The sequence below is a fragment of the Nerophis ophidion genome, linkage group LG01 (assembly GCF_033978795.1).
Source record: "Nerophis ophidion isolate RoL-2023_Sa linkage group LG01, RoL_Noph_v1.0, whole genome shotgun sequence".
NCBI lineage: Eukaryota > Metazoa > Chordata > Actinopteri > Syngnathiformes > Syngnathidae > Nerophis > Nerophis ophidion.
Genome location: NC_084611.1, coordinates 56680844 through 56705374, shown reverse-complemented (window position 1 = coordinate 56705374; position 24531 = coordinate 56680844). Strand labels below are relative to the sequence as shown.

The following is a 24531-nucleotide window of genomic DNA, read 5'->3' as shown; positions in this document are numbered from 1 at the left end:
ATATCCAGGGGAAGCGAGTCCGTGACCACCACACCATGACCCTCTGGGCAGCCCTGGAGCTCGGTACAGAAAGAGGAATGCGGTGCCAGAGGTTTGTGCCTTGCGGTCCACCTCAGTTGAAAGAACCAAGGGACCCCCAACTAGATGGTGGTGGACCAAGCCTGGATGGAGCCGCTGACATGGCTGGTTGTAAGAATCAATGCTCACAGGTTCCTGATGGCCCACATGCACCTGTCAATAAGGTAAATGGGATAGGGACTGCATACAAGGGACAATACGGAAACCCAAGACTACGGAGTCTTGCAAAAGTAGTCATACCTCTTGAACAATCACAACATAAATATATTTTATTGGGATTTTATGTTAAATACCCACACAAGAACTCATGGTCCTCTGCAACAATAATAAAGCCAGAGGTGATGTCATTTTGGTGACGTTTCAGAGAAAACTCCAATGGCTACTGTGTCCTCGTGGTAGGAAAATTGTCCCGTGTTAAGCATTGTACCGGTACACAGCGGAACAACATATGCTGCCATTTAAGCGCCGTCTTTTTCATGGATGCCCCTGCTTATTTCAGCAAGACAATGCCAAGCCACATTCAGCACGTGTTACAACAGCGTGGCTTCGTAAAAAAAAAGAGTGCGGGTACTTTTCTGGCCCGCCTGCAGTCCAGACCTGTCTCCCATCGAAAATGTTTGGCGCATTATAAAGCGTAAAATATGACAGTGGAGACACCGGACTGGTGAACGACTCTACTGGAGCTCTACATAAAACAAGAATGGGAAATAATTCCACTTTCAAAGCTTCAACAATTAGTTTCCTCAGGTCCCATCGAGTGTTGTTAAAAGAAAAGGTGATGTAACACAGTGGTGAACATGCCCTTTCCCAACTACTTCGGCATGTGTTGCAGCCATTAAATTATAAGTTCATTATTATTTGCAAAAAATAAATAAATAAATAAAGTTTATGAGTTTGAACATCAAATATCTTGTATTTGTAGTGCATTCAATTGAATATGGGTTGAAAATGATTGGCAAACACAATTTCCCGACTCATACGGAAACAGGGTTTGTACATAGTAGGGTGGATCTTAGCCAGGGGGTTCATGTCAGACTTTTCCATCCGTTCCTAGAACCTCATCCTGCACTTGAAAATATGTGAAGAGCTCTGCTACTCCAACCAGACCCCGCAGGCTGATGAGACTACCAGCCTACTGAATTGATTTTGTTGTCCCTCTTGCAGACAAAGGGAATCGGAAGAGGGAGTTTGTGTAAATACCTTATGTTTGTGGATGTACTTTGTTTGAAACGGAGACGAACAGTCAAGATCGAAAGTTGAAGAATTTGCAGATGAAACAAAAATGTAGCTGTTTGGCCACAAATATCTAGCAATATGCTTGGAGGAGAAAAGGTGAGGCATTTAATCGCAGGAACACCAACCCTACCGTCAAGCATGGTGGTGGTAGTAGTATGCTCTGGGCCTGTTTTGCTGCCAATGGAACTGGTACTTTACAGAGAAAAAGGACAATTACCTCCAAATTCTTCCGGACAACCTAAAATCATCAGCCTGGAGGTTGGGTCTTGGGCGCAGTTGGGTGTTCCAAGAGGACAATGACCCCAAACACGCGTCAAAAGTGGTCAAGGAATTGCTAAATCAGTTTAGAATCAATCAATCAATCAATCAATCAATGTTTATTTATTAAGGTTTTAGAATGGCCTTACCAAAGTCCTGACTCGTGGGTAATGCTGAATAAAGAAGTGCATGTCTGAAAACCAACAAATTTAGCTGAACTGCACCAATTTTGTCAAGAGTGGTCAAAAATTAAACCAGAAGCTTGTGGATGGCTACCAAAGCGCCCTATTGCAGTAAAACTTGCCAAAGTACATGTAACCAAATATTAACATTGCTGTATGTATACTTGCGAGCCAGCAGATTTGGTCACATTTTCAGTAGACCCATAATAAATTCATAAAAGAACCAAACTTCATTAATGTTTTTTTTTGTGACCAAGTATGTGCTCCAATCATTCTATCACAAAAAAATAAGAGTTGTAGAAACTATTGGAAACTGAAGAGAGCCATGACAATATGTTCTTTACAAGTGTACAACTTTTGAACAAGACTATATATTTGAAATTGAGCCTGCAGTTTGGCAATAAATGTTAAAAAGAGCGTCAAACTCTGTGTGACTTTTTAATGAGCTGAGAGGTGAGAACGCAGCTCACCAGTTGATGATGTCAATACAGCAGCATTAGAACGTTCCCCCACTCTGATCAATGTAGGTCCTTAATGTTAGTGATTAGAATACTAATTTTAGCAAACACGATACGGAACATCACGTTATTCATTTGTCAAAAGAATTGTCGCCAAAACAGTTCATGTGATGATATACAAAAATACATTTATTTCAAACAATTTGAAAATTACATGTTTTTATCGTAGAAATATCAACCTTAAGAGAAAAAAAATACAGTAATACAGATGCTGCATGCACTGAAAATAATTTTGGGGCCCTAATAAAAACATCACATTGCTTTTGCCTTCCGCTTAAAAGAACAAGAACCACGGCAAACACAAAGCAAAACACTTCATCCCACCATGATAGGTTCATCAAAGTAATGATAACAATTTTAATCAGCATGACACAATTATTTTTTTTATTATTTATTTATATGTGGCATCACAATTTTTAAGTGTGGACATGAATAAGAATAATTTTGATTGGTAAAAAAAAAAGTTCACACCTGGGATGATTGATTGACAACCCAATTGATATTAACACTATGATGTATCGAAACATGACACACTTTCATATTTGATACCAATAACAGTCGCTGCATTCAGAATACTTGAGGAATTGGAAGTTATACTCAGCAAAAAAAAAACAAAAAACATTATGGTATGGTTGTATAGAAATTAATAAATAGGTAATTGATGCAAACAAAGATGTTTGAACATATTGCCAAATATGTACGGATGATTGCAGTGTTTTGTGTTTTCATTTCATTTTTCGATGACTCAAAACCTACAGTATCCTGTTTTTTACACCACACAATAAAACTTTTTTACTATAACAATCTACAAGGTTAACCCTTGTGTAATGTTCATATTGTTGTTACTCAGCCGGCGTTTGTGGGTCTGATGGACCCGTCACATTTTGTGCCTTTTAATGCCTCTCAATCAAACACTTTCATGTTAAATTATTGAACAGATGTTTCCCTTATCCCAATTAACATCTGTTCAGTATTTTAACATAATAGTGTTTGATTGTGAGGCATTAAAAGCCACAAAATGCAACGGGTCCAATTTCAATATTGTTCTAACCCAAGGACTTAAAAGCGGAGAGAGGACAGGATCTGCCCAATTTCCAGACAACCTCTTTTTGAACCTCCATTTTGAACTGGTTTATGAAAGTCATTTTGAACTATTTTACGACCTCTCCTTTTAAACTGTTCGGTAACCAAAGGCAACGCTGTTTGCGACCCACTTCCCTCTGAAAGCAGCTGTGGTCATGTGGTCGGAGAAAGTCAAATAAAGAAGGAGTATAATCTTTCGCCAGAGCGTGCTGAGATACTGTACAAAGGTACTGTGTACAGGCAACTCTCCTTATTTTAAACTTCTTTTTTGATCAACAAGGTCCTCCAATGCAATTTTTTTTTTTCAGAATTATCTTTACTCCACATGGTGATCTTTTACTTCAACGTGTTATTACCTCCCCCGGATAATCGTTGCTGGCTTGACTGCTATTTAGTTAGCAACATACGGTAACTCAAACAGTTAAAACTATAGTTGTGGAGGGAGGTGTGGCCAGCACTGCCTGTAGAAGCGGAGGTCACCGCCTCTGTCCATGGTGCTGAGGACGGAGCACCATCAGACGGGGGCGATGCAGTGCCAAACAACGAGACACAGCTGAACAGGTGATTAGATTTCCCAGGTGGTACGAGTTGTCTAATCACCTGTTGTCTTTAACAGTAGCGGTCAGGAACAGCAGGAAGAGGAGTTTTGGAGAGATTGAAAAGTCCTGGGAGAAGTTTGTATGATGATATTGTCTAGAAAAACCATTAAACCTTTGTCAACTCTGCACACCTGGCGACTCTGTATCCGTGGGACCGCGAATAAGCGACTTCCACAGTATTGTCACGGAACAAAGAGGAAATGTCCGGAATGAGTTAAGGAATGATTGATTTGATTTTGTGCTTGATCGTTTCTACCACAGTAGTACCTCAACCGACCACAGTAATACATCAATCTACCACACTAGTACCTTAATTAACCTACCACAAATAGTACATCAACCTACCACAGTAGTACCTCAACCTACTACAGTAGTTCATCAACCTACCACAGTAGTTCCTCAAACTACCAGAGTAATACCTCAACCTACCACAGTAGTATATCAACCTAACACAGTAGTCCATCAACCTACCAGAGTAGTACCTCAAACTACCACAGTAGTACCTCAACCTAACACAGTAGTACATCAACCTATTACATTAGTGAAGCAAGCTACCACAGTAGTACCTCAATCTACCACAGTGGTACCTTAACCTACCACAGTAGTACCTCAACCTACCACAGTAGTACATCTACCAACCAGAGTAGTAACTAAACCTACTACAGTAGTACCTTAACCTACCACAGTAGTACCTCAACCTACCACAGTAATTCATCTACCTACCACAGTAGTACCTCAACCTACCAGAGTAGTAGATCAACATACCACAGTAGCACCTCAACTTACTACAGTAATTCATCAACCTACCACAGTAGTACACATACCAACCAGAGTAGTACCTCAACCTACTACAGTAGTACCTTAACCTACCACAGTAGTACCTCAACCTACCAAAGTAATTCATCTACCTACCACAGTAGTACCTCAACCTACCAGAGTAGTACATCAACCTACCACAGTAGCACCTCAACCTACTACAGTAGTTCATCAACCTACCACAGTAGTACCTCAACCTACCACAGTAATTCATCTACCTACCACAGTAGTACCTCAACCTACCAGAGTAGTACATCAACATACCACAGTAGCACCTCAACGTACTACAGTAATTCATCAACCTACCACAGTAGTACACATACCAACCAGAGTAGTACCTCAACCTACCACAGTAGTACCTTAACCTACCACAGTAGTACCTCAACCTACCAAAGTAATTCATCTACCTACCACAGTAGTACCTCAACCTACCAGAGTAGTACATCAACCTACCACAGTAGCACCTCAACCTACTACAGTAGTTCATCAACCTACCACAGTAGTACCTCAAACTACCACAGTAGTACACATACCAACCAGAGTAGTACCTCAACCTAATACAGTAGTACCATAACCTACCACTGTAGTACCTCAACCTACCACAGTAATACATCAACCTACCACAGTAGTACCTTAACCTACCACAGTAGTATACCAACCTACCACAGTAGCACCTCAACCTAAAAAATTAGTACCTCAACTTACTACAGTAGTACCTCAACCTACCATAGTAGTACCTTAAACTACCAGGGTAATACCTCAACCTACCAGGGTAGTACATCAACCTACCACAGTAGTACCTCAACTCACCACAGTAGAACATCAACCTACCACAGTAGTCCCTCAAACTACCACATTAGTACATCAACATACCACAGTAGTACCTCAACCTAACAAAGTAGTACATGAACCTATCACACTGGTTCCTCAACGTACCAAAGTGGTACCTCAAACTACCACAGTAGTATCTCAACCTACCACAGTAGTACATCAACCTACCAGGGTAGTATGTCAACCTACCACAGTAGTACCTCAATCTACCACAGTAGTACCTGAACCTACCACAGTAGTACATCAACCTACCACAGTATTACCTCAACATACCACAGTAGTACCTCAACTTACCACAGTAGTACATCAACCTAAAAAATTTGTACCTCAACTTACTACAGTAGTACCTCAACCTACCATAGTAGTACCTTAAACTACCAGGGTAATACCTCAACCTACCACGGTAGTACATAAACCTACCACAGTAGTACCTTAACCTACCAAGGTAGTATGTCAACCTACCACAGTAGTACGTCAACCTATGACAGTAATACATCAACGTACCACACTAGTACCTCAACCTACCAAAGTAGTACATCAACCTACTACACTAGTACCTCAACCTACCACAGTAGTACCTCAACGTACCACAGTAGTACACCAACCTACCACAGTAGTACCTCAACATACCACAGTAGTACCTCAGACTACCAGGGTAGTACCTCAACCTACCACAGTAGTACCTCAATCTAACACAGAAGTACCTCAACCTGCCAAGGTTGTATGTCAACCTACCGCAGTAGTACCTCAACCTACCACAGTAGTCCATCAACCTACAACAGTGGTACTTCAACCTACCGCAGTAGTACATCAACCTACCACAGTAGTACCTTAATATACCAGGGTAGTACGTCAACCTACCACAGTTGTACCTTAACCTACCAGGGTAGTTAGTACGTCAACCTACCACAGTAGTACATCAACCTACCACAGATGTACCTCAATCTACCACAGTAGTACCTCAAAATACGAGCGCATTACGTTCAACGACCAAGCGTGTAACTCAGAATACTTCCAAAGAGTGAATTTGAAGTGAAATATATTAATATAGCGATTTTCTCTAGTGACTCAAAGCACTTTTACATAGTGAAACCCAATATCTTAGTTACATTTAAATGACTGTGGGTGGCATTGGGAGCAGGTGGGTAAAGTGTCTTGCCAAAGGACACAACGCCAGTGACTAGGATGGTGGAAGCAGGAATTGAACCTGGAACCCTCAGGGTTCTGGCACAGCCACTCTACCAACTGAGCTATACCGCCCCAATACTTACTTACTTTTTATTAACCATTCACACAACGTGCCGACTTCACAGGTTTTTTGGTTTTGTATGTAAAATACACGATGGCCGTTGTATTTTTATGTTTATATTTTCAGTCTTACAAGCCTGAATGAAGGAATTAGTGTGAAGAAATAAAACCAAAGAAGTAAAATAATAAAAAAAGAAAAAACATCAATCCTCAACAAAAACTGGAGCTTCTTCTTCTTCACACTGTTAACTACTGTAGCTGCACGCGCTGGAAACCAGTGGCGAGGGCATAATAATGTGTATTGACAGTGCAGTGTGTAAGCCTATGTGTTTACTTTGCAATTAAGTTAAACGCAGTCTCAAAAAATATATATAACCTGCGGGGCGCTTTCTGATGAAACATCCATATTTTGATTTCCGGCCCCTGAGCCCTTGGGCTTTTGAAACTGTGGCCCTCTTTATTATGTAGTTGAATAACCCTGGTATGCCTACAGTCGTGATCAAAAGTTTACATTCACTTTTAAAGAACATAATGTCATGGCGGTCTTGAGTTTCCAATATTTTCTACAACTCTTATTTTTTTCAAATAGAGTGATACGTGTTGGTCAAAAAAATGTTTCATGAAGTTTGGTTCCTTTGTGAATTTATTATGGGTCTACTGAAAATGTGACCATATCTGCTGGTCAAAAGTATTCATACAGCAATGTTAATATTTGGTTACATGTTGGTACTGCAGGGATTTCTGGGTATTTGTTATGTTGTGTTTAAGTTGTGTTACTGTGCAGATGTTCTCCCGAAATGTATTATGTTATGTGTCATTCTTGTTCGGTGGGGGTTCACAGTGTGGCGCATATTTGTAAGAGTGTTTATACGGCCACCCTCAGTGTGACCTGTATGGCTGTTGACCAAGTATGTTTGGCATTCACTAGCGTGTTTGAAAAGCCGTGGGTATTATGTGATAGGGTCGGCACGGAAAGGCAGTACCTTTAAGGTTTATTGCCGCTCTGTACTTTTCCCTACGTCCAAAAGTCATACATTTTACTTTTTGAAACTCATGCCGATAATTGTTGATATTACATTCTAAAGCTTTCATCGTTCGATAATATCAGCAGCCCGATGTAAACGGACATCTCTACTCAAAAGGTTATGGGCACATTTTGATCAAACTTTCAGCAAATGTAAGATACGGCATAAGGGGCAAATTATTACATTCTGGTGCGGATCACCGCCTGAACTCAGGACTTTAGGTTGTTGTAGCGTTGTACCAGACTATATTTTCCCCTAGTCAGACAAATACGTATTGCTTTAATATTGCAATACTTTAATATTGGTTTGTACAGTCCAGGTAGAAAACGAGGCTCTGTTCAAGGTGGAGGAGTTTAAGTATCTCGGGTCTTGTTCACGAGTGAGGGAAAGATGGAGAAGGAAATCAGTCGGTGAATCGGAGCAGCTGGGGCAGTATTGGAGTTTCTCTGCTGCACTGTTGTGACGAAACGAGAGCTGAGCCAGAAGGCAAAGCTCTTTGTCTACCGAGCGATCTACATTCCGACTCTCACCTATGGTCGTGAAGTGTGGGTCAAGACCGAAAGAATAAGATTGCGGATACAAGCGGCCGATATGAGTTTCCTCAGAAGGGTGGTTGGCAACGAGAGCTCAGCCTGAAGGCAAAGCTCTCGGTCTACCGAGCTTTTTTCATTCCTACTCTCACCTATCGTCATGAAGTGTGGGTCAAGTCCGAAAGAAAAAGATCGCGAATACAAGCCGCCGAAATGAGTTTCCTCAGAAGCCTGGCAGGCAACGAGAGCTGAGCCTGAAGGCAGAGCTCTCGGTCTACCGAGCTATTTACATTCGTATTCTCACCTATGGTCATGAAGTGTGGGTGAAGACCGAAAGAATAAGATCGCGGATACACGCGGCCGATATGAGTTTCCTCAGAAGGCTGGCTAGCATCTCCCCTAGAGATAGGGTAAAAAGTTCAGTCACCCGAGAGAAAGGAGCCAGCTTAGGTGGTTCGGGGATTTCGTGCGGATGCCTCACGGGCGTCTCTTGGGAGGTCCTCGTTCCACTGGGAGGAGACCCTGCGGCTGGCCGGGAACCAGATGGGGGATTACATCTCCTCTCTGGCCAGGGAACGCTTCGGGATCCCCCATGAGGAAGTTGCTAATGTTGCTCTGGAGAGGGATGTCTGGGGGTCTCTGCTGGAGCTGTTTTCCCCGCGACCAGATTCCGTAGAAGCAGTTGAAGTTGGATGGACAAATATCGCATTGTGTGAATAGAATGCCGTGCAACACAAGAATGAAATACGGTGTGCTGCTCTTCAGAATATCATTTTTCAATATGAGTTCTTCTCTTGCAAGTAGAACTGGGTTGTCCTTCAAAGATAAAATGAAACATAAAAGAAACAAATTAACGTTCCCTATTTGGTGCACTTTGGCCATCGTCTTTGTTAGAGGGACAAGCAAAAGCACCATTTCTGAAGACTTGAGTCTTGACACATTCTAATGCATCATGAAAAGTTACATGGTACATTTTGTTCCTTTACATTTATTTCCAGAAACATCGAGGTTTTGCAAAATGTGCAATATGCTAACAAATTGTCAATGATAGAAACAGTTCTAAGATATGCATGTCAACCCACTGCAGATGAAGAGTCTTGAAATAGATCAGTGGGGTTTCTGGACGGACTATGAAAATAACTATGTACAGTAGTTCCGTATTTACAAAAACATAAATTGAATGCTCGGTTGGAACGTGCACCAGTCAATGATCCATTTACAGTAAAGCGGATGATGAGAACCAGACCGTTGATCTTTCTTTGCTTTTACGGACACGTGATAGCGCTGCACTCTATATGTTAGCAATATTCCTTGTTTAAAAAAGAAACATAAATTTTAAAGCAAAGTGTCTGCCAACCTGATAACTGTTACAGAGCTGATACACCCACAAAACACTAAATTGTGTCTGTATTTATAATAATCTCATGGAATACGTAAATCGGACCTGTTCCCAGTGGGGGTTGGACTCTGCCAAGGCTACCCTTTGTCACCGATTCTGTTCATAACTTTTATGGACAGAATTTCTAGGCGCAGTCAAGGCGTTGAGGGGATCCGGTTTGGTGGCTGCAGGATTAGGTCTCTGCTTTTTGCAGATGATGTGGTCCTGATGGCTTCAACTGGCCAGGACCTTCAGCTCTCATTGGATCGTTTCGGAGAGTGTGAAGCGACTGGGATGAGAATCAGTACCTCCAAGTCAGAGTCCATGGTTCTCTAGGAGTTCAAGTACCTAGGAGTCTTTTTCACGAGTGAGGGAAGAGTGGATCTGGAGGTCGACAGGCGGATCGGTGCGGCGCCTTCAGTAATGCGGACGCTGTATCGATTCGTTGTGGTGAAGAAGGAGCGGAGCCGGAAGGCCAAGCTCTCAATTTACCAGTCGATCTATGTTCCCATCCTCACCTATGGTCATGAGCTTTGGGTTATGACCGAAAGGACAAGATCACGGGTACAGGCGGCAGAAATAAGTTTCCTCCACAGGGTGGTGGGGCTCTCCCTTAGCGATAGGGCGAGAAGCTCTGTCATCCGGGAGGAACTCAGAGTAAAGCCGTTGCTCCTCCACATTGACAGGAGCCAGATGAGGTGGTTTGGGCATCTGGTCAGGATGCCACCAGAAAGCCTCTCTAGGTGTTTAGGGCAAGTCCAACGGGTAGGAGGCCACGGAGATGACCCAGGACACGTTGGGAAGACTATGTCTCCCGGCTGGCCTGGGAACACCTCGGGATCCCCCGGGAGGAGCTGGACGAAGTGGCTGGGGAGAATAAAGTTTGGGCTTTTCTTAGTAGGCTCCTCGAATAAGCGGAAACAAATGGATGGATGGATGGATGGATGGAATACGTTGGTTTGCTGCATGGATGTTTGTGTCACACAACATCAGTACACAGCTGTAAAAATGGGGCCCCTTAGAAAAAACTTTTAACAGGAGTTGTGTTGAGAACTACACAACTGAAAGAGAGACCCCCGGACATGAGCATGCTTCACACACTCGTACAGTTCGGTATCTCCCTTGTGCTCTCATAGGTGTTTGTGGCTCCACCTTAGAAAATGCAGCAGAAACACAAAAGAAGATGAATTAGTCCACTCTAATTTTTAATAATCCAGTAGACTTAAAGTGTTGTCTAAAATAAACTAAACCATGAAACTAATATACAGTCGCGATGAACAGTTTACATACACTTGTAAAGAACATAATGTCATGGCTGCCTTGAGTTTTCAATAATTTCTACAACTCTTATTTTTTTGTGATAGAGTGATTGGAGCACATACTTGTTGGTCACAAAAAACATTCATGAAGTTTGGTTCTTTTATGAATTTGTTATGGGTCTACTGAAAATGTGACCAAATCTGCTGGGTCAAAAGTATACATACAGCAATGTTAATATTGGGTTACATGTCTCTTGGCAAGTTTCACTGAAATAAGGTGCTTTTGGTAGCCATCCACAAGCTTCTGGCAAGTTTCTGGTTGAATTTTTGACCACTCCTCTTGACAAAATTGGTTCAGTTCAGCTACATTTTTTGGTTTTCTTACATGGACTTGTTTCTTCAGCATGATTTTAGGTTGTCCTGAAGAATTTGGAGGTAAACTTCTTTTTTCATTGTCCCATTTGCTCTCGGTAAGCACCAGTTCCATTTGCAGCAAAACAGGCCCAGAGCATAATAACCACCATGCTTGACGGTGGGGATAGTGTTCCTTGGGTTTAAAGGCCTCACCTTTTGTCCTCCAAACATATTGCTGGGTATTGTGGCCAAAATGCTCAATTTTTGTTTCATCTGACCACAGAACTTTCCTCCAAAAGGTCTTATCGTTGTCCATATGATGTCAGATGAAACAAAAATGGAGCTGTTTGGCCACAACACCCAACAAATTTAGCTGAACTGCACCAATTTTGTCAAGAGGAGGGGTCAAAATTCAACCAGAAGCTTGTGGATGGCTACTAGAAGCGCTCTATTTGCAGTGAAATTTGCCAAGGGACATGTAACCAAATATTAACATTGCTGTATATATACTTTTGACCCAGCAGATTTGGACCCACAATGAATTCATAAAAGAACCAAACTGAATGTTTTTTGTGACCAACAAGTAAGTGCTTCAATCCCTCTATCACAAAAAAATATGAGTTTTAGAAATTATTGGAAACACAAGACAGCCATGAAATTATTTTCTTTGCAAGTGTATGTAAACTTTTGACCACGAGTGTATATACATTTTTTTTAAAAACTGTCCACATGACTTGGTCTGCAAGATAATAGTTCATTCTAATCAGGAAACCCCAAGAAAAGTACTGACTACAAAGTACTACTGGAGCATGACGACAGTATATGTAGATGAAATCAGAGGAAATATTAGTGCATATACAGTTTAAAGCAAACCTATTCTGCGAAACCAACTTTTCTTACCAATTTATTTTCATCAATTGATACTTGTGTTTGGGTACTTAGAATCTGCATAAATCATCAATTTTACCCGAAGAGTTTTGTGCACACTCTTGACATTCTCTCGATGAGCTTCAAGAGGCAGTCAGCTGAAGTCGTTTTCTCTTCACAGGTGTGCTTGAAGCTTTAGGAGAGAATGCCAAGAGTGTGCAAAGGGTGGCTATTTTGAAGAAACTAGAATACAACACATTTTCAGTTATTTCACTTTTTTTCGTTAGATTCATAACTCCACATGTGTTCATTCATAGTTTTGATGCTTTCAGTGACAATTTAAAATGTAAATAGTCATGAAAATAAAGAAAACACATTGAACGAGGAGAAGGTGTGTCAAAACTTTTGCGTTTTGGGGACACTGACTTACTTTTGACTCTTGCATCCAGCTCTTTGTCCATAAGTTCTTTAGATGAGGAGAATTCACTCAATGTAATTTTTGCTGCGTTGTCACCTTGGCCCACAGAGCTAATCATCTCCTGTTCTTTCTCTTGGTTCACCTCAGCGTATATGTTAATCCAAGGTATTTTTCTGGTAAATTTGAAAAAGAAAAAAAGTTTGTAGAGAAATGGTTAGAGTCACATTCTCACATGATGAGCATTATAAGGTAAACATATCATATCAAGTTGTGCTCATCGGGTCGGAATATGTGTCAATGTGTTAAGTATCAGGCTAGTTAGGAGTTGAATAAATTGCAACCAAAATTGTAAACAAAAGATTGATAACGATGGTGGGGAATAATTATTAAAAAATAAATAATTCCAAAGGCATGAGGTGCGCAGTTTAAAAAACAATAGGAACACAGAATGTGCCTTGAATAAAAGGAATGGTATTATTTTATTAAAAAAAAAAAATGGAATTGACGCTCTATAGTAAGATAACATTGATTTAATTGCACTTTTTAAAGGATGTCCGGATTGCAGAAAAATACCATTCTATTTTTTGTGTTGTATTACATTAATTTATGCCATTTAAGCTAGAAGAAATGCACACACGGTGTTGGTTCATTTGGAACATGCATACAGTTATAATGTAATGCCTCTCATGTTTTCAGTTTCTCATTACAGCATGTCCAAAAAGGAGTAGAAAGAAGCAGAGTTTATTTAATCCTAACCCCTTTTTGTTATATAGCAACTTCTAACACATTTGTTTGTACTCAACCTGTAACACAACAGTGACTAAATACTTTATTAAGTAAATAAATAAATGAACAAATAAGAAGAATGAATACATTTTGATAACATAAATAAACAATAGGTAAGGTTCTTATAAATAAATAGTTAAGTAAATTCTGAGTCACACATTAAGATGCATAAGATTATCTAATTTTCTTAATGAAGTTTAAAATGTTAATCAGGATTCTTCTTCCTTGTACTTTGTAAACAGTTTTTGTCATGTGTTGTGGTCACGTTCTGTTTGGTCTTGGACTCATTGTGCACTCTTGTTTTTTTTGTCACCATGACAACTCATTAGATTTCACCTGTCATGTCACGCTCCTGATTCACTTGGACTCATGCACCTGTTAATCACCACAGCACTATTTAAGCCTGTAGTTGCCAGGCAGTCAGCCTGGCGACATCACCCTCTTCCACCCTTGTTATCCATGCTGATGCTTCATGCTCTTTTCTCGTTCCAAGTAAGTTTACGTTATTCATACCATACTGTAGTTTGCAAGTTTAGTTGTATGTCCATAGTTTACATTATAGTTATCGTTTTTGTTTTCATAGCCAAGTTTGTTCTCCGCCTTGTGCGCGCTTTTTGTTTGTTCCTTTTTCAAGTTAATATTAAAGATGTCATTACCTTCACGTTGTGTCCGATCCAGTCGCTTTGCACCACGGGAAAACAAACCACACCAAGGTCCGAGTCATGACACTTTTCTCTTTGCTTAGTCTTTAAAGTGTATTTTTTGTCAACCGTAGTTTTTGTTATAGATTGTGAAAAGACCACTTATAGTATTATTATGACCATCTTTAATAAAAACATTATCAATCAGCATTGTCTTGTGATGCTGTCAGGCCTTGTGATTTTAGGATATAAAGTCAATATAAAGAAGTCAATGGTATTTTGATTTTTAGAGTTTAAAGAGGTCAATGTTGAAGTCACCACAAAATATTTTTACTTTCTGACTGAGTTCAGTAAAAGTTGCCTTCATCCAGTCGTCAAAAAATTTAAATATTTGACTTATATGTTCTATACATGTTTTTTTTAATGACATATGTCACCCACATCTCACAAATTCGGAGGTCTCAAGGTTGGCAAGTATGTGTAGACCTCGGACATCTAATTAAAGGTTTTGTCTTGTTTGCACCAACTTTCTCATCTCTTTCCTGAAAATTGATCTGTGAGCTTGGATGTTTCGGACTGAGAGTTTTGTTCCATAGTGTGCGTTTTATAGTTGCTCAGCAGCTGTTGGCGTTGTTAGCTTTGACAGATAGCCTCACTTTTTACTTGCTTATTTCAGCAAATGTTGTACCTTGCGCCGGTCACGGCTTTAGGTTGTTAGGCAACGTTGTAGCTACAGTAGTTAGCACCTTCACTCTGCAGATTTCAGATTTCAACCGAATATGTTTGGTACCTGTCCTGTAGCTGTAATCAAAATCCGGAAAAGCTTCAGTTTTACTGGTAACGAGAACAGAGCTTTTTTGTTTTGAATCATCTCCCGGTGACAGGAAGTTTTGGTTTGAGTAAAGGGAAGTTTGGTCAGTTTCTACTAAAAAGATTTTTACACTGCGAAAAAAAGTACTTTACATTTATTTTGAGTTTATTTTATCAAAATAGTGCCCAGGGCATCAGACAAGCCAGAACCACTACTGCATATCATTCTAGTCTTGTCAGGCAAACCAGGAGTTTTCAAAATATGCTGTGCAACTTCCCCTAGGGGGCGCCACAGCACATCAGGGGGGAGTCACAGACGTCCCACTGGGGTGAGTTTTTCTTTGCCCTTATGTGGGCTCTGTACCGCGGATGTCATTGAGGCTTGTACAGCCCTTTGAGACACTTGTGATTTAGGGCTATATAAATAAACATTGATTGATTGATTGAGTATGAGATGAGGAAGCATTGAACAATTTAGCTTGGGAAATAAATTTGATGGAAAACCTCATCAAGAACTGTGGTTAAGCCTTAAACCCACCCAATTATGACATATAAGATTTCACGTCTTGTAGTAATTACAGTATGCTTATCAGAGACGCACCAAACTGAGGACCTGGGACATCTTTGAGGACATTGGAACGAAGCCCATGATTAGACTTGGAAAACCCCTAGTCTTGGTTGTGTTTACATGGTATGAATAATAAATGAAAACATTTTCTAGGTTACAATGTAAGCGTGTCTGTGGAACAGGTAAAAGTAATCAAAGAGGTCAGTACCTTTTGAATTTGTAGATGAGGAACACTGCTAGGCCGAGGAACACCACTGATAAGAGCATCAGCAAAGCTGAACTACTATGTCGTGGGTTCGCGTCCACCAATGGAGCTATGGGAACAGAGTATTTCACACATTTATTACTTTTGTTTCAATATTTCTACAATCCTCTACTTGGACATTTATACGCACTATGAAATAATATATCTTGAAACATTAACACTCGTGCCGTGTCTCAATTCGGTAGCTGGACCCAGCCCAAACAGTCGACAAAGTGTGGGTCCTAGTGAGAGTCCAATATGAATAGGGGGTTGGGACAATCAGGAAACTTACTGCTCGTATCAGTTGTCCCCGCTCTTACATTTAGGTCAGGAATCTGCTGCTCAGTTGCAGGATATTGAATAATAGTCAATTTAAGAGAATAATGTTGTGGAGAGGGAGTGTGATCAGCGCGCTTGAAGGAGCAAAGGTCACCGACCTCTGTCCACGGTGCTGAAAACAGAGCGACATCAGACGTGCGCGTGGCATGTGCTGACGGCGACACACAGCTGGCAGATTTTTAAATTGCACAGGTGTAAATGTTAATCTAATCATCTGTTGTCTTTAACAGTGCAGGGGGAGAAGGAGGATACAGACAGGACTGAAAAATCATGTTCTGGGCGAGAAACCGATTACTGAAAAATATTATCATTAAGAACCTTGTTAAATCTGCACGCTGGACTCTTGTGCCGTGTCTTCAGCGGAACTGCTAAGAAGCGACTTCCACAAATGTCGAAGAGTTTTTTGAGTTTTCTTGGTCCTTCACCTTTTTTTAGTGGAAGTAGCTCAGAGCTGCCGGCACCAAAGCCGACCAATCAATCGGGAGGGTTGTCGCGAACATGTGTCACGTGTTGACAAGAATTTTAAATCTGTTATTTCAAATTTTTAATTCATGGTGGATTTTTTTTTTTTATGTTTGTGAATGGTTGTGTGGGAAATGTAAAAACATGCAGACAAACCAGATGATGTCCCATAAGACTCCTCATACTGCAACACCACACAATACTATTTAGCAGTTACTTTAATAATATTCAATAATATAATTATAACGATAACAATAATTAATGTGATTTACAATTGATGTAGTTTTCTAAATATATCAAATTGGTTGCATTATAACCAGTAATAGTAAATATTTGGTGTGAAATAAATTGGGATAGCATGATATTATCATATAACTATTTGCAATGAAGGCAGAGGAAATGAATCACAACAACTGCTGTTTCAACACATGAGTTTAATAATTTATATACATTAAAAAAAACAAGCCTTTAAATGATCATCAAAACTGGTATAGACTTGTTGTGTGTCATTTATTTTAGCTATGTTGTCCTCTAACCTCTGAAGGCTTAGTTGGCCACATGCGTGGACAGCACCTTTTAGCTTTTATTTCCAAAATTGTGTACACTACTGAATTGGGGTCTTATGGCCGCTTATGTGGACACTTATACTGCCATCTGGAATTTGGAAAAAAAAGTGTTAATTTAAGAATTAGCATGTCACTGAACATGAAGTACACGTTTGTTACTTATGGACTAAGTACATCATATTAAAATATAATTGTTAGTTTTTATTGTAATTAGGGTCCAATAAGTCCAAATAACAACGAGAAATTAAAAAAAAGCATGTAAACAAACAGGTTGGGCCTTAAAAGGTTAAATTGCCTTGTCCAAGTCCATGTCTTCTTTGAATGTTCTGAAGAGCCAAACAATAACAACAGAACAGTTAAAAAAAAGATCACATTATTATTTATAGGAGTACGGTATTTTCCGGACCATAGGGCGCACCAGATTATAAGGCACACTGCCGATGAGCGGGTCGAGTCTGGTCTATTTTCATACAAAAGGTGCACCGGTTTATTAGGCACATTAAAGGGGTCATATATATTTTTTTTTTCTTCAAAATGTAAAACATTTCCTTGTAGTTTGTCTACATAACATGTAATGGTGGCTATTGAGTCAAAATGTTGCATAGATTATGTTTTACAGATCATTTTCAAGCAGCGTTCTGAAATTTGCTTCAGGATGCTCATCTTCGGCAGCGTTTTTTTCTCCGTCATTTTTGTTGTAGCGGTGTAGCGTGCAAGGACGAGAGTGGAAAAAGTGTCAAAAGATGGAGCTATCTATTTTAATGACATTCAGCCTTTACTTAAATCCATAACGGTGCAGTATTTTCTCATCCGTGGCTCACTAGTGCAATTACGAGGCTGTAAATGTGTCCGTGATAAACCGTCCGACCGGAATTCTCTAATAAATAAAGTTCCTTCGGTGAATTATGGAAACTCACTACACCGGTATGTTTTAGCGCTTTTATAGCGAGTTTAATGACTTACATAAGTACACACTTTACACTACTTTATATTAGAAATGGCAACAGCGGAGGATGAATGTCCCATAAAAAGAAAATAGAGAAAAAGAAGAAGTTCTTTGACTACGGTGTAGGTACGGACACCAAACGCAGACAATCACACATTTTCAGGACTTATGCAAATCTCAAATACAGATCAGCAGGTACCAGAGGGTAGTAAAAGTTGCTTTATGCACAATATTGCATAAAATGCCAGATAATATGTCTTACCTTATACACACACCATAATAATGCTCGTATGTTGAAGCACAGTACAATCCATCAAGCGATCAGCTTCATAGCTTACCAAAGTTGTACCAAAACATTTTGAAAGATTTTTCAGTGCCGTGTGTAATGTTCTATATTTTCAACGGAACATATAAAATGTTGGTGTTGTTTTTACTTGAGTCATTGCAGTCAACACGTATCTCTTATGTTTGATTGCCATCTACTGCTCACCCTTATCATTACGCCATGTACCGAATAAAATAGCTTCGAGGTCTGTAAACAAACCCAAAATTATGCCATACATTAGGCGCACCGAGGTTGTAAGGCGCCCTGTCGCGTTTTGAGAAAATGAAAGGATTTTAAGTGCGCCTTATAGTCCGAAAAAATCGATACATTTTTTCACATAACATGCAAATGTCCACCAAAAATAACAATAACTATTACCAGTACATTGATGCACACATTTACAATACATCACTATTCCGGCCACACAGAAATACGACATAATTAACCCTTGTGTAATGTTCATATTGTTGTTACTTAACCAGCGTTTGTGGGTCTGATGGACCCGTTGCATTCTGTGGTGTTTAATGCCTCATAGCCAAACACTTTTATGTTAAAATGCTGAACAGATGTTTATTGGGATAAGGTAAACATCTGCTCAGTATTTTACCATACAAGTGTTTGATTGTGAGGCATTAAAAGCCACAAAATGCAACGGGTTCATCAGACCCACAAATGCTGGCTGAGTAACAACAATATGAACGTTGCACGGAAAATTTCTGTGCCAGTTTCTGCATCCCTCAGGGATTCTTTTTTGTGTTTTCTGCACTTGCGGTTCCCACATAAGGTTGCAAAACTGTTTGTCAACACTGTCTGCTCTCATTTTTTCGCACATTTGACCCTCTGGTGTTCTGTGTTCCTACACTCTAACCTACTCAGTGGCCTAGTGGTTAGAGTGTCCGCCCTGAGAGCGGTAGGTTGGGAGTTCAAACCCCGGGCGAGTCATACCAAAGACTATAAAAAAAATGGGACCCATTGCCTCCCTGTTTGGCACTCAGCATTAAAGGGGTTGGAATTGGGGGTTAAATCACCATAAATTATTCCCGGGCGCGGCACCGCTGCTGCCCACTGCTCCCCTCACTTCCCAGGGGGTGATCAAGCGGATGGGTTAAATGCAGAGGACACATTTCACTACACCTTGTGTGAGTGTGACAATCATTGGTACTTTAACTTTAACTCTGTCCTCCTCCTGTCTAGGCCTGCTGTGTGTGTGTGTGTGTGTGTGTATGTGTGTATGGTACACAGAACATCAATTTCCGCACTTCTATTATCCCTGACATCTTATACGTAATAGAGATGTGTAGGGGGGGTGTATGGTGTGTGATCATTAAATATGTATTCTGATATATGTTCTTCACAGAAAATGAGCCAAAGTCAGTAAGTCTCGGTTTGAAAAATTAATTAATTGTATCATTTTTTCTTTTAATAAAAAATAAAAACTGGTCCCGCAGACCCAAATACCACACAAGGGACTACAAAGGCAGACACGCGCACATTTTTTGTGGTCTGAAATAGTAAAATAAATGATGCAAGGTTTTTTTCCTAATGTTGAAAAAAAACTTTCCAATGTCTGGATATATGGCTCTTCCTTCGTGTAGAGAGGAGCAGAGAGCACAACATTACGATGATCGAAGTCTCGTATTTTAGCACAAATGTATACATCACTACTGTCACCCGTGTTTTATATGTCTGCTTTTAGATGTTTTCAATAAATAAATAAAGCCGTACTTACTGTGGAGGGGGGCATGGTTGGCACACTTGCTGCAGGGCCGGCTTTGAAACACAGCTGACAGGTGATTCGATTGCCCAGCTGGGACTAGTTGTCTGATCAGAAGGGGGCCGGGGGCCGGAGGAGGAGGAGGGCTTGGAGAAACGGAATTGCGGAGGAGTGGGACTGAAGAGTCGAGTGTCGTGCTAAGAACTTTGATGCAAAATAAAATGTTGTTGAACCCGTGTTGAACTTGTGTGATCGGCAACAACCCACTGGGAGGCGAGCTCCACACTTAAATTGTAAAGTGGCTCTTTCCACTCCGCGTAGCGTTCCAATGTTAGAAATAATTGAGTGCGCAAAGGGTGGTATGCACAATTGCAGCAATTGGGAGAAATGGACACATTTGTTGGCTGGATTTGAAGGACTCTTGGAACTTCATGAATTGGAACAGCCTTCTCACACCATGATGACATCAGCACTCCACAATGCTGGCTGCGATGGATGCAGCCGCCATATTGAACCCTATGGGTTAGGAATGGAATGGCATGTTCATATGTGAGTCAAGGTAGGTGGTCAAATATTTTTGGCAATATAGTGCATTTCCAGTCCTACGCTAATTTGCTGACTTGTCTTCTGTCCCCAATCTATTTCTAGGTTTTAAATGCATACAACTACTATTTTTATATGTGTAGGACATAATTGTTATTATTGTTGTTTGGGTCAGTTTTGACCCAGTTATGTGAAAGAAGAAAAACAATAATTTCTGCCTAACTGGAAACACAATTTCAGCTCACTTACACTGTGAACCAACAGTCCAGAGACTGCCAGCTCTTCTACTAACCCTGTGGGGTTTTAGTTTGAGGCGTCTCTCTTTGCCTGTTTGGCTCCGTCCCTGGGCAAACAGCCCTCCTGCTTTTGTCCAAAACCGACTCATTAACATTGCGACAAAAGGCAACATTAGAAAACCAAATCACAGTATGGCAGATAACCTAAAAAACGAAAGAAGAAAATGTCTCTTACCCAGTGTTAGCTGTGTGTTGTACACTATCACTCTTACGCCAGGCTTCAGCTCAAACTCCACCAGATTTTGATTCAGAGCATTTACAATTATGGTTGATATCTGTAGGACATATGTAACAGCAGTTTTATTTAAGAAAAATATTATTGGTAAGCTTTCTGTTCAGGAAACTTAGAGGGGATTTGCACTTTTTGGGGAATTTTGACACAATCCTTATGAATGACATGACGATGGGGAACAAGCTCTTTTCGTGTCGTTCTCACCAGTTCCAGATCCTAAATGGCTGTCAAAGTCACCTAACTTGTTGGATTATCTCCTCAGTCTTTTAATTTTCAGGTGCGAGGCACGATTCATGATCTACATTAAATTTACAGGGTGGAAGGAAGCAAGGAAACAGCAGACAACTCGATGATGTAAACAGAGGGATACATGGAAGTGGCTACGTCCCCGCATACTTGCCAACCTTGAGACCTCCGAATTTGGGGGATTGGGCCTGCTGGTTGGTGTGTGTTGAGGTGGTGGTGGTAGCGGGTGGTGTATATATTTTTAAGAATTTATATATATATATATATATATGTACTGTATATATATATATATATATATAGTTTTTTGTGTCGTTTACTGGCGTCATCTTGCAGTTTACACCACTCTCTTATGTATGATTGCCATCTACCGGTCACACTTATTATCACACCATGTACCAAATAAAATTGCTACGAGGTCGGTAAGCACCATACATTAGGTGCACCGGGTTATGAGGCGCAATGTCGATTTTTAAAAAAAATTAAGGATTTTAAGTGCACCTCATAGTCTGAAAAATACGTTATGTATATTTCATATTTAAAATGCATAAAAAAAATACCCCCGTCTTTCATAATGAATGTGAATGATAGGCAACATTACAAAAAAAAAAAAAGTGCAGTTCCCCTTTAAGGTGTAAAATGTACCACCCATACCCGCTCTAGCTCCTGCTCACTCCTTTTCTTGTCCTGTGACTGGCTCCTGTGTGGTAACAGGAATAGTTCAGCAGCAGTTGGAACACCAGGTAACACAGCTACCAAAAGCTGTTCTTCTGGGAACTCAGCCACCTGTGGTAAAACAAGCATAGGTACATATCAATACTGCATATTGCATTTCTGTCAGCTATTGGTATACCTTTTTTCTTTAGGAAGGGACAAAAACTGATATAAAGTAATGAGTGAAAGTTCAAGTTTAAAATTGCATTAGCTTACATTAACCAACACAGTGCGGCAATACATTCCCTTGGCCTTATAGTAACTTTCGTAGTTGTCCTATTGCATTCTCTTATTTTCTCTTTCTTAAATTGCTTAAAACCTGAGCTTACAATGGAAATAAAGAACGAGGCCGCGGTGGTGATAAATCACCCTGGAGTCTGTGATCCCTTTTATGTTGTTTCGGTAGCCTGAGATGGCAACATCGTAATGATGAAGGCAATGACAAATCTCTTATCCAGCGCCGAAATGGGACTGCAGAACAAATAATGGAATAGCTGATGCGTCTTTAAAAAAATAAGAAAGGAAACGTTGGAGGAAGTGATAAAACAAACCTTATAACACCAGTAACTAGAAAAGCACTAAAACTTTTGCCAGGCCCTACTGCCCAACAGTGAAACAGTCCTGAATCCAGACTGTGATCCAAAGAACCCCCAAAATGTAATCACTTGTTCTTTATACCATTGCTGACATTTCCCGAAATGTTAATTAAAAATGTGCACATAACTTTGTGAAGAAACAGTGTGAACCCTCTTGTAAGTCATCCACTGTATTTGTCTTTGCACACACACACACACACACACACACACACACACACACACACACACACACACACACACACACACACACACACACACAACCCACACACACACACACACACACACACACACACACACACACACACACACACACATTCTTGTATTTTTTACCTTCTTGAGACCTCCAAAAAATGCCTACCTCTTTAGGACCACCCTTTCTAGATATATTACTATTTGTACATACAACAATAATACTATATACATACTATGCAAATATAAATAAGATAAGCTTTTAGTCATTTTTTTTGGGGGGGGGGGGGATTATTGTGTTTGTAATTGGTTTTTAATCAAGTTTTTGACAGATTTTTGTTCAATATTCTCAATAGAAAATTTAAAGTTTTGGTGTTGTTTACTGGCGTCATCTTGCAGTTGAAACACATCTCTTATGCATGACTCATCATTACACCATGTACTAAATAAAATAGCTTCGAGGTTGGTAAGCACAACCAGAATTATGCCGTACATTAGGCGCACCCCACTGTTGATTTTTGACACCTTATAGTCTGAAAAATACGGTATGTTCACGAAGCTTCCACTGTATGTCTGGATTGAACTGAGTGTATGGAAGGGAATGCATATCACCACACGGCAAAAGGACAACTGCTCTCTTCTAAGCCTTAACACTCAGAAGTTAGGAGACTGTTTAAACGGAGTGTGACTTTTAGAATCAAGGAACTCGGTGCTCATGAGGCCGTTTCCTGAAGGACAAGGGTAGAAGAGGCGTCTTCACACTTGTCGGATGATGAATCACAGGGTGACCTGAGGGTGTTCTCTTGCTGCACCAATGAGTTTAGAGTATTGGACAGGAGAAGTAATAGGGATTTAGAAAATTATTGAGAAAAAGCTAGACGGGTAAGTCATACGGCTGATAAAAAAGATAGAACGGAAGGACCCTAAGCCAGAGGGCAAGGAGAACATTTCACATGACTCACTTGGAGAACAGCTTTCCTAATTACTCTCCCGGCATCCTGCCTCCACTCAGGTAAATCAGGGTTGAACTCGTCCAGATTCGGGGAGAACGATAACAGTATCGATTTGAAGAATTCTGGTGAGAAGATCCAAGAAAGAAACATCTCAGAGAAGCAAAAAACAATGACATTTGTAAATATGTAATTTGGTTTGTATTCAAGTTTATAATATCTTCTTATTGAACATTTAAATTCCTTGTCAACTATGGACTGAGACTTAGACAAACGTTATTGATCCACAAGGGAAATTGTTGCACGCAGTAGCTCAGTTACAAAGGATAGAAAGGGTGAGGATGGGAAGGATAATTCAGGTATAAAGTAGACTAAAACATACTTGCCAACCTTGAGACCTCCGAATTCCGAAGATGGGGTTTTGGGGTGCCATGGTAGGTTCTGGGTATTTGTCCTGTTGTATTTATGTTGTGTTACGAAGCGGATGTTCTCCCAAAACGTGTTTGTCATTCTTTTTTGCTGTGGGTTCCCAGTGTGGCGCATATTTGTAACAGTGTTAAAGTTTATAATACGGCCACCTTCATTGTAACCTGTATGGCTGTTGACAAAGTATGCTGGCATTCACTTAAGTGTGTGTGAAAGCCACATATATTATGTGACTGGGCCGGCTTGCTGTTTGTATGGAGG

The 24531-nt window shown here is 40.3% G+C and overlaps 1 protein-coding gene across 1 annotated transcript in view; it reads right to left on the bottom strand.

Annotated features, from left to right (window-relative positions):
• Positions 1 to 9376: 9376 nt before the first annotated feature.
• The window catches only part of sorcs3a (sortilin related VPS10 domain containing receptor 3a), a 614798-nt gene continuing 599643 nt past the window's right edge, over positions 9377 to 24531 (bottom strand). Inside the window, exons 22-27 of the mRNA XM_061907863.1 lie at positions 23857 to 23969; positions 22050 to 22181; positions 21096 to 21195; positions 15694 to 15799; positions 12693 to 12853; positions 9377 to 10934 (exon numbers count right to left, since the gene is read on the bottom strand). Coding sequence (XP_061763847.1) covers positions 10876 to 10934; positions 12693 to 12853; positions 15694 to 15799; positions 21096 to 21195; positions 22050 to 22181; positions 23857 to 23969 — 671 coding nt within the window. The 3' untranslated portion in view covers positions 9377 to 10875. The remainder of the gene's footprint in view (positions 10935 to 12692; positions 12854 to 15693; positions 15800 to 21095; positions 21196 to 22049; positions 22182 to 23856; positions 23970 to 24531) is intronic.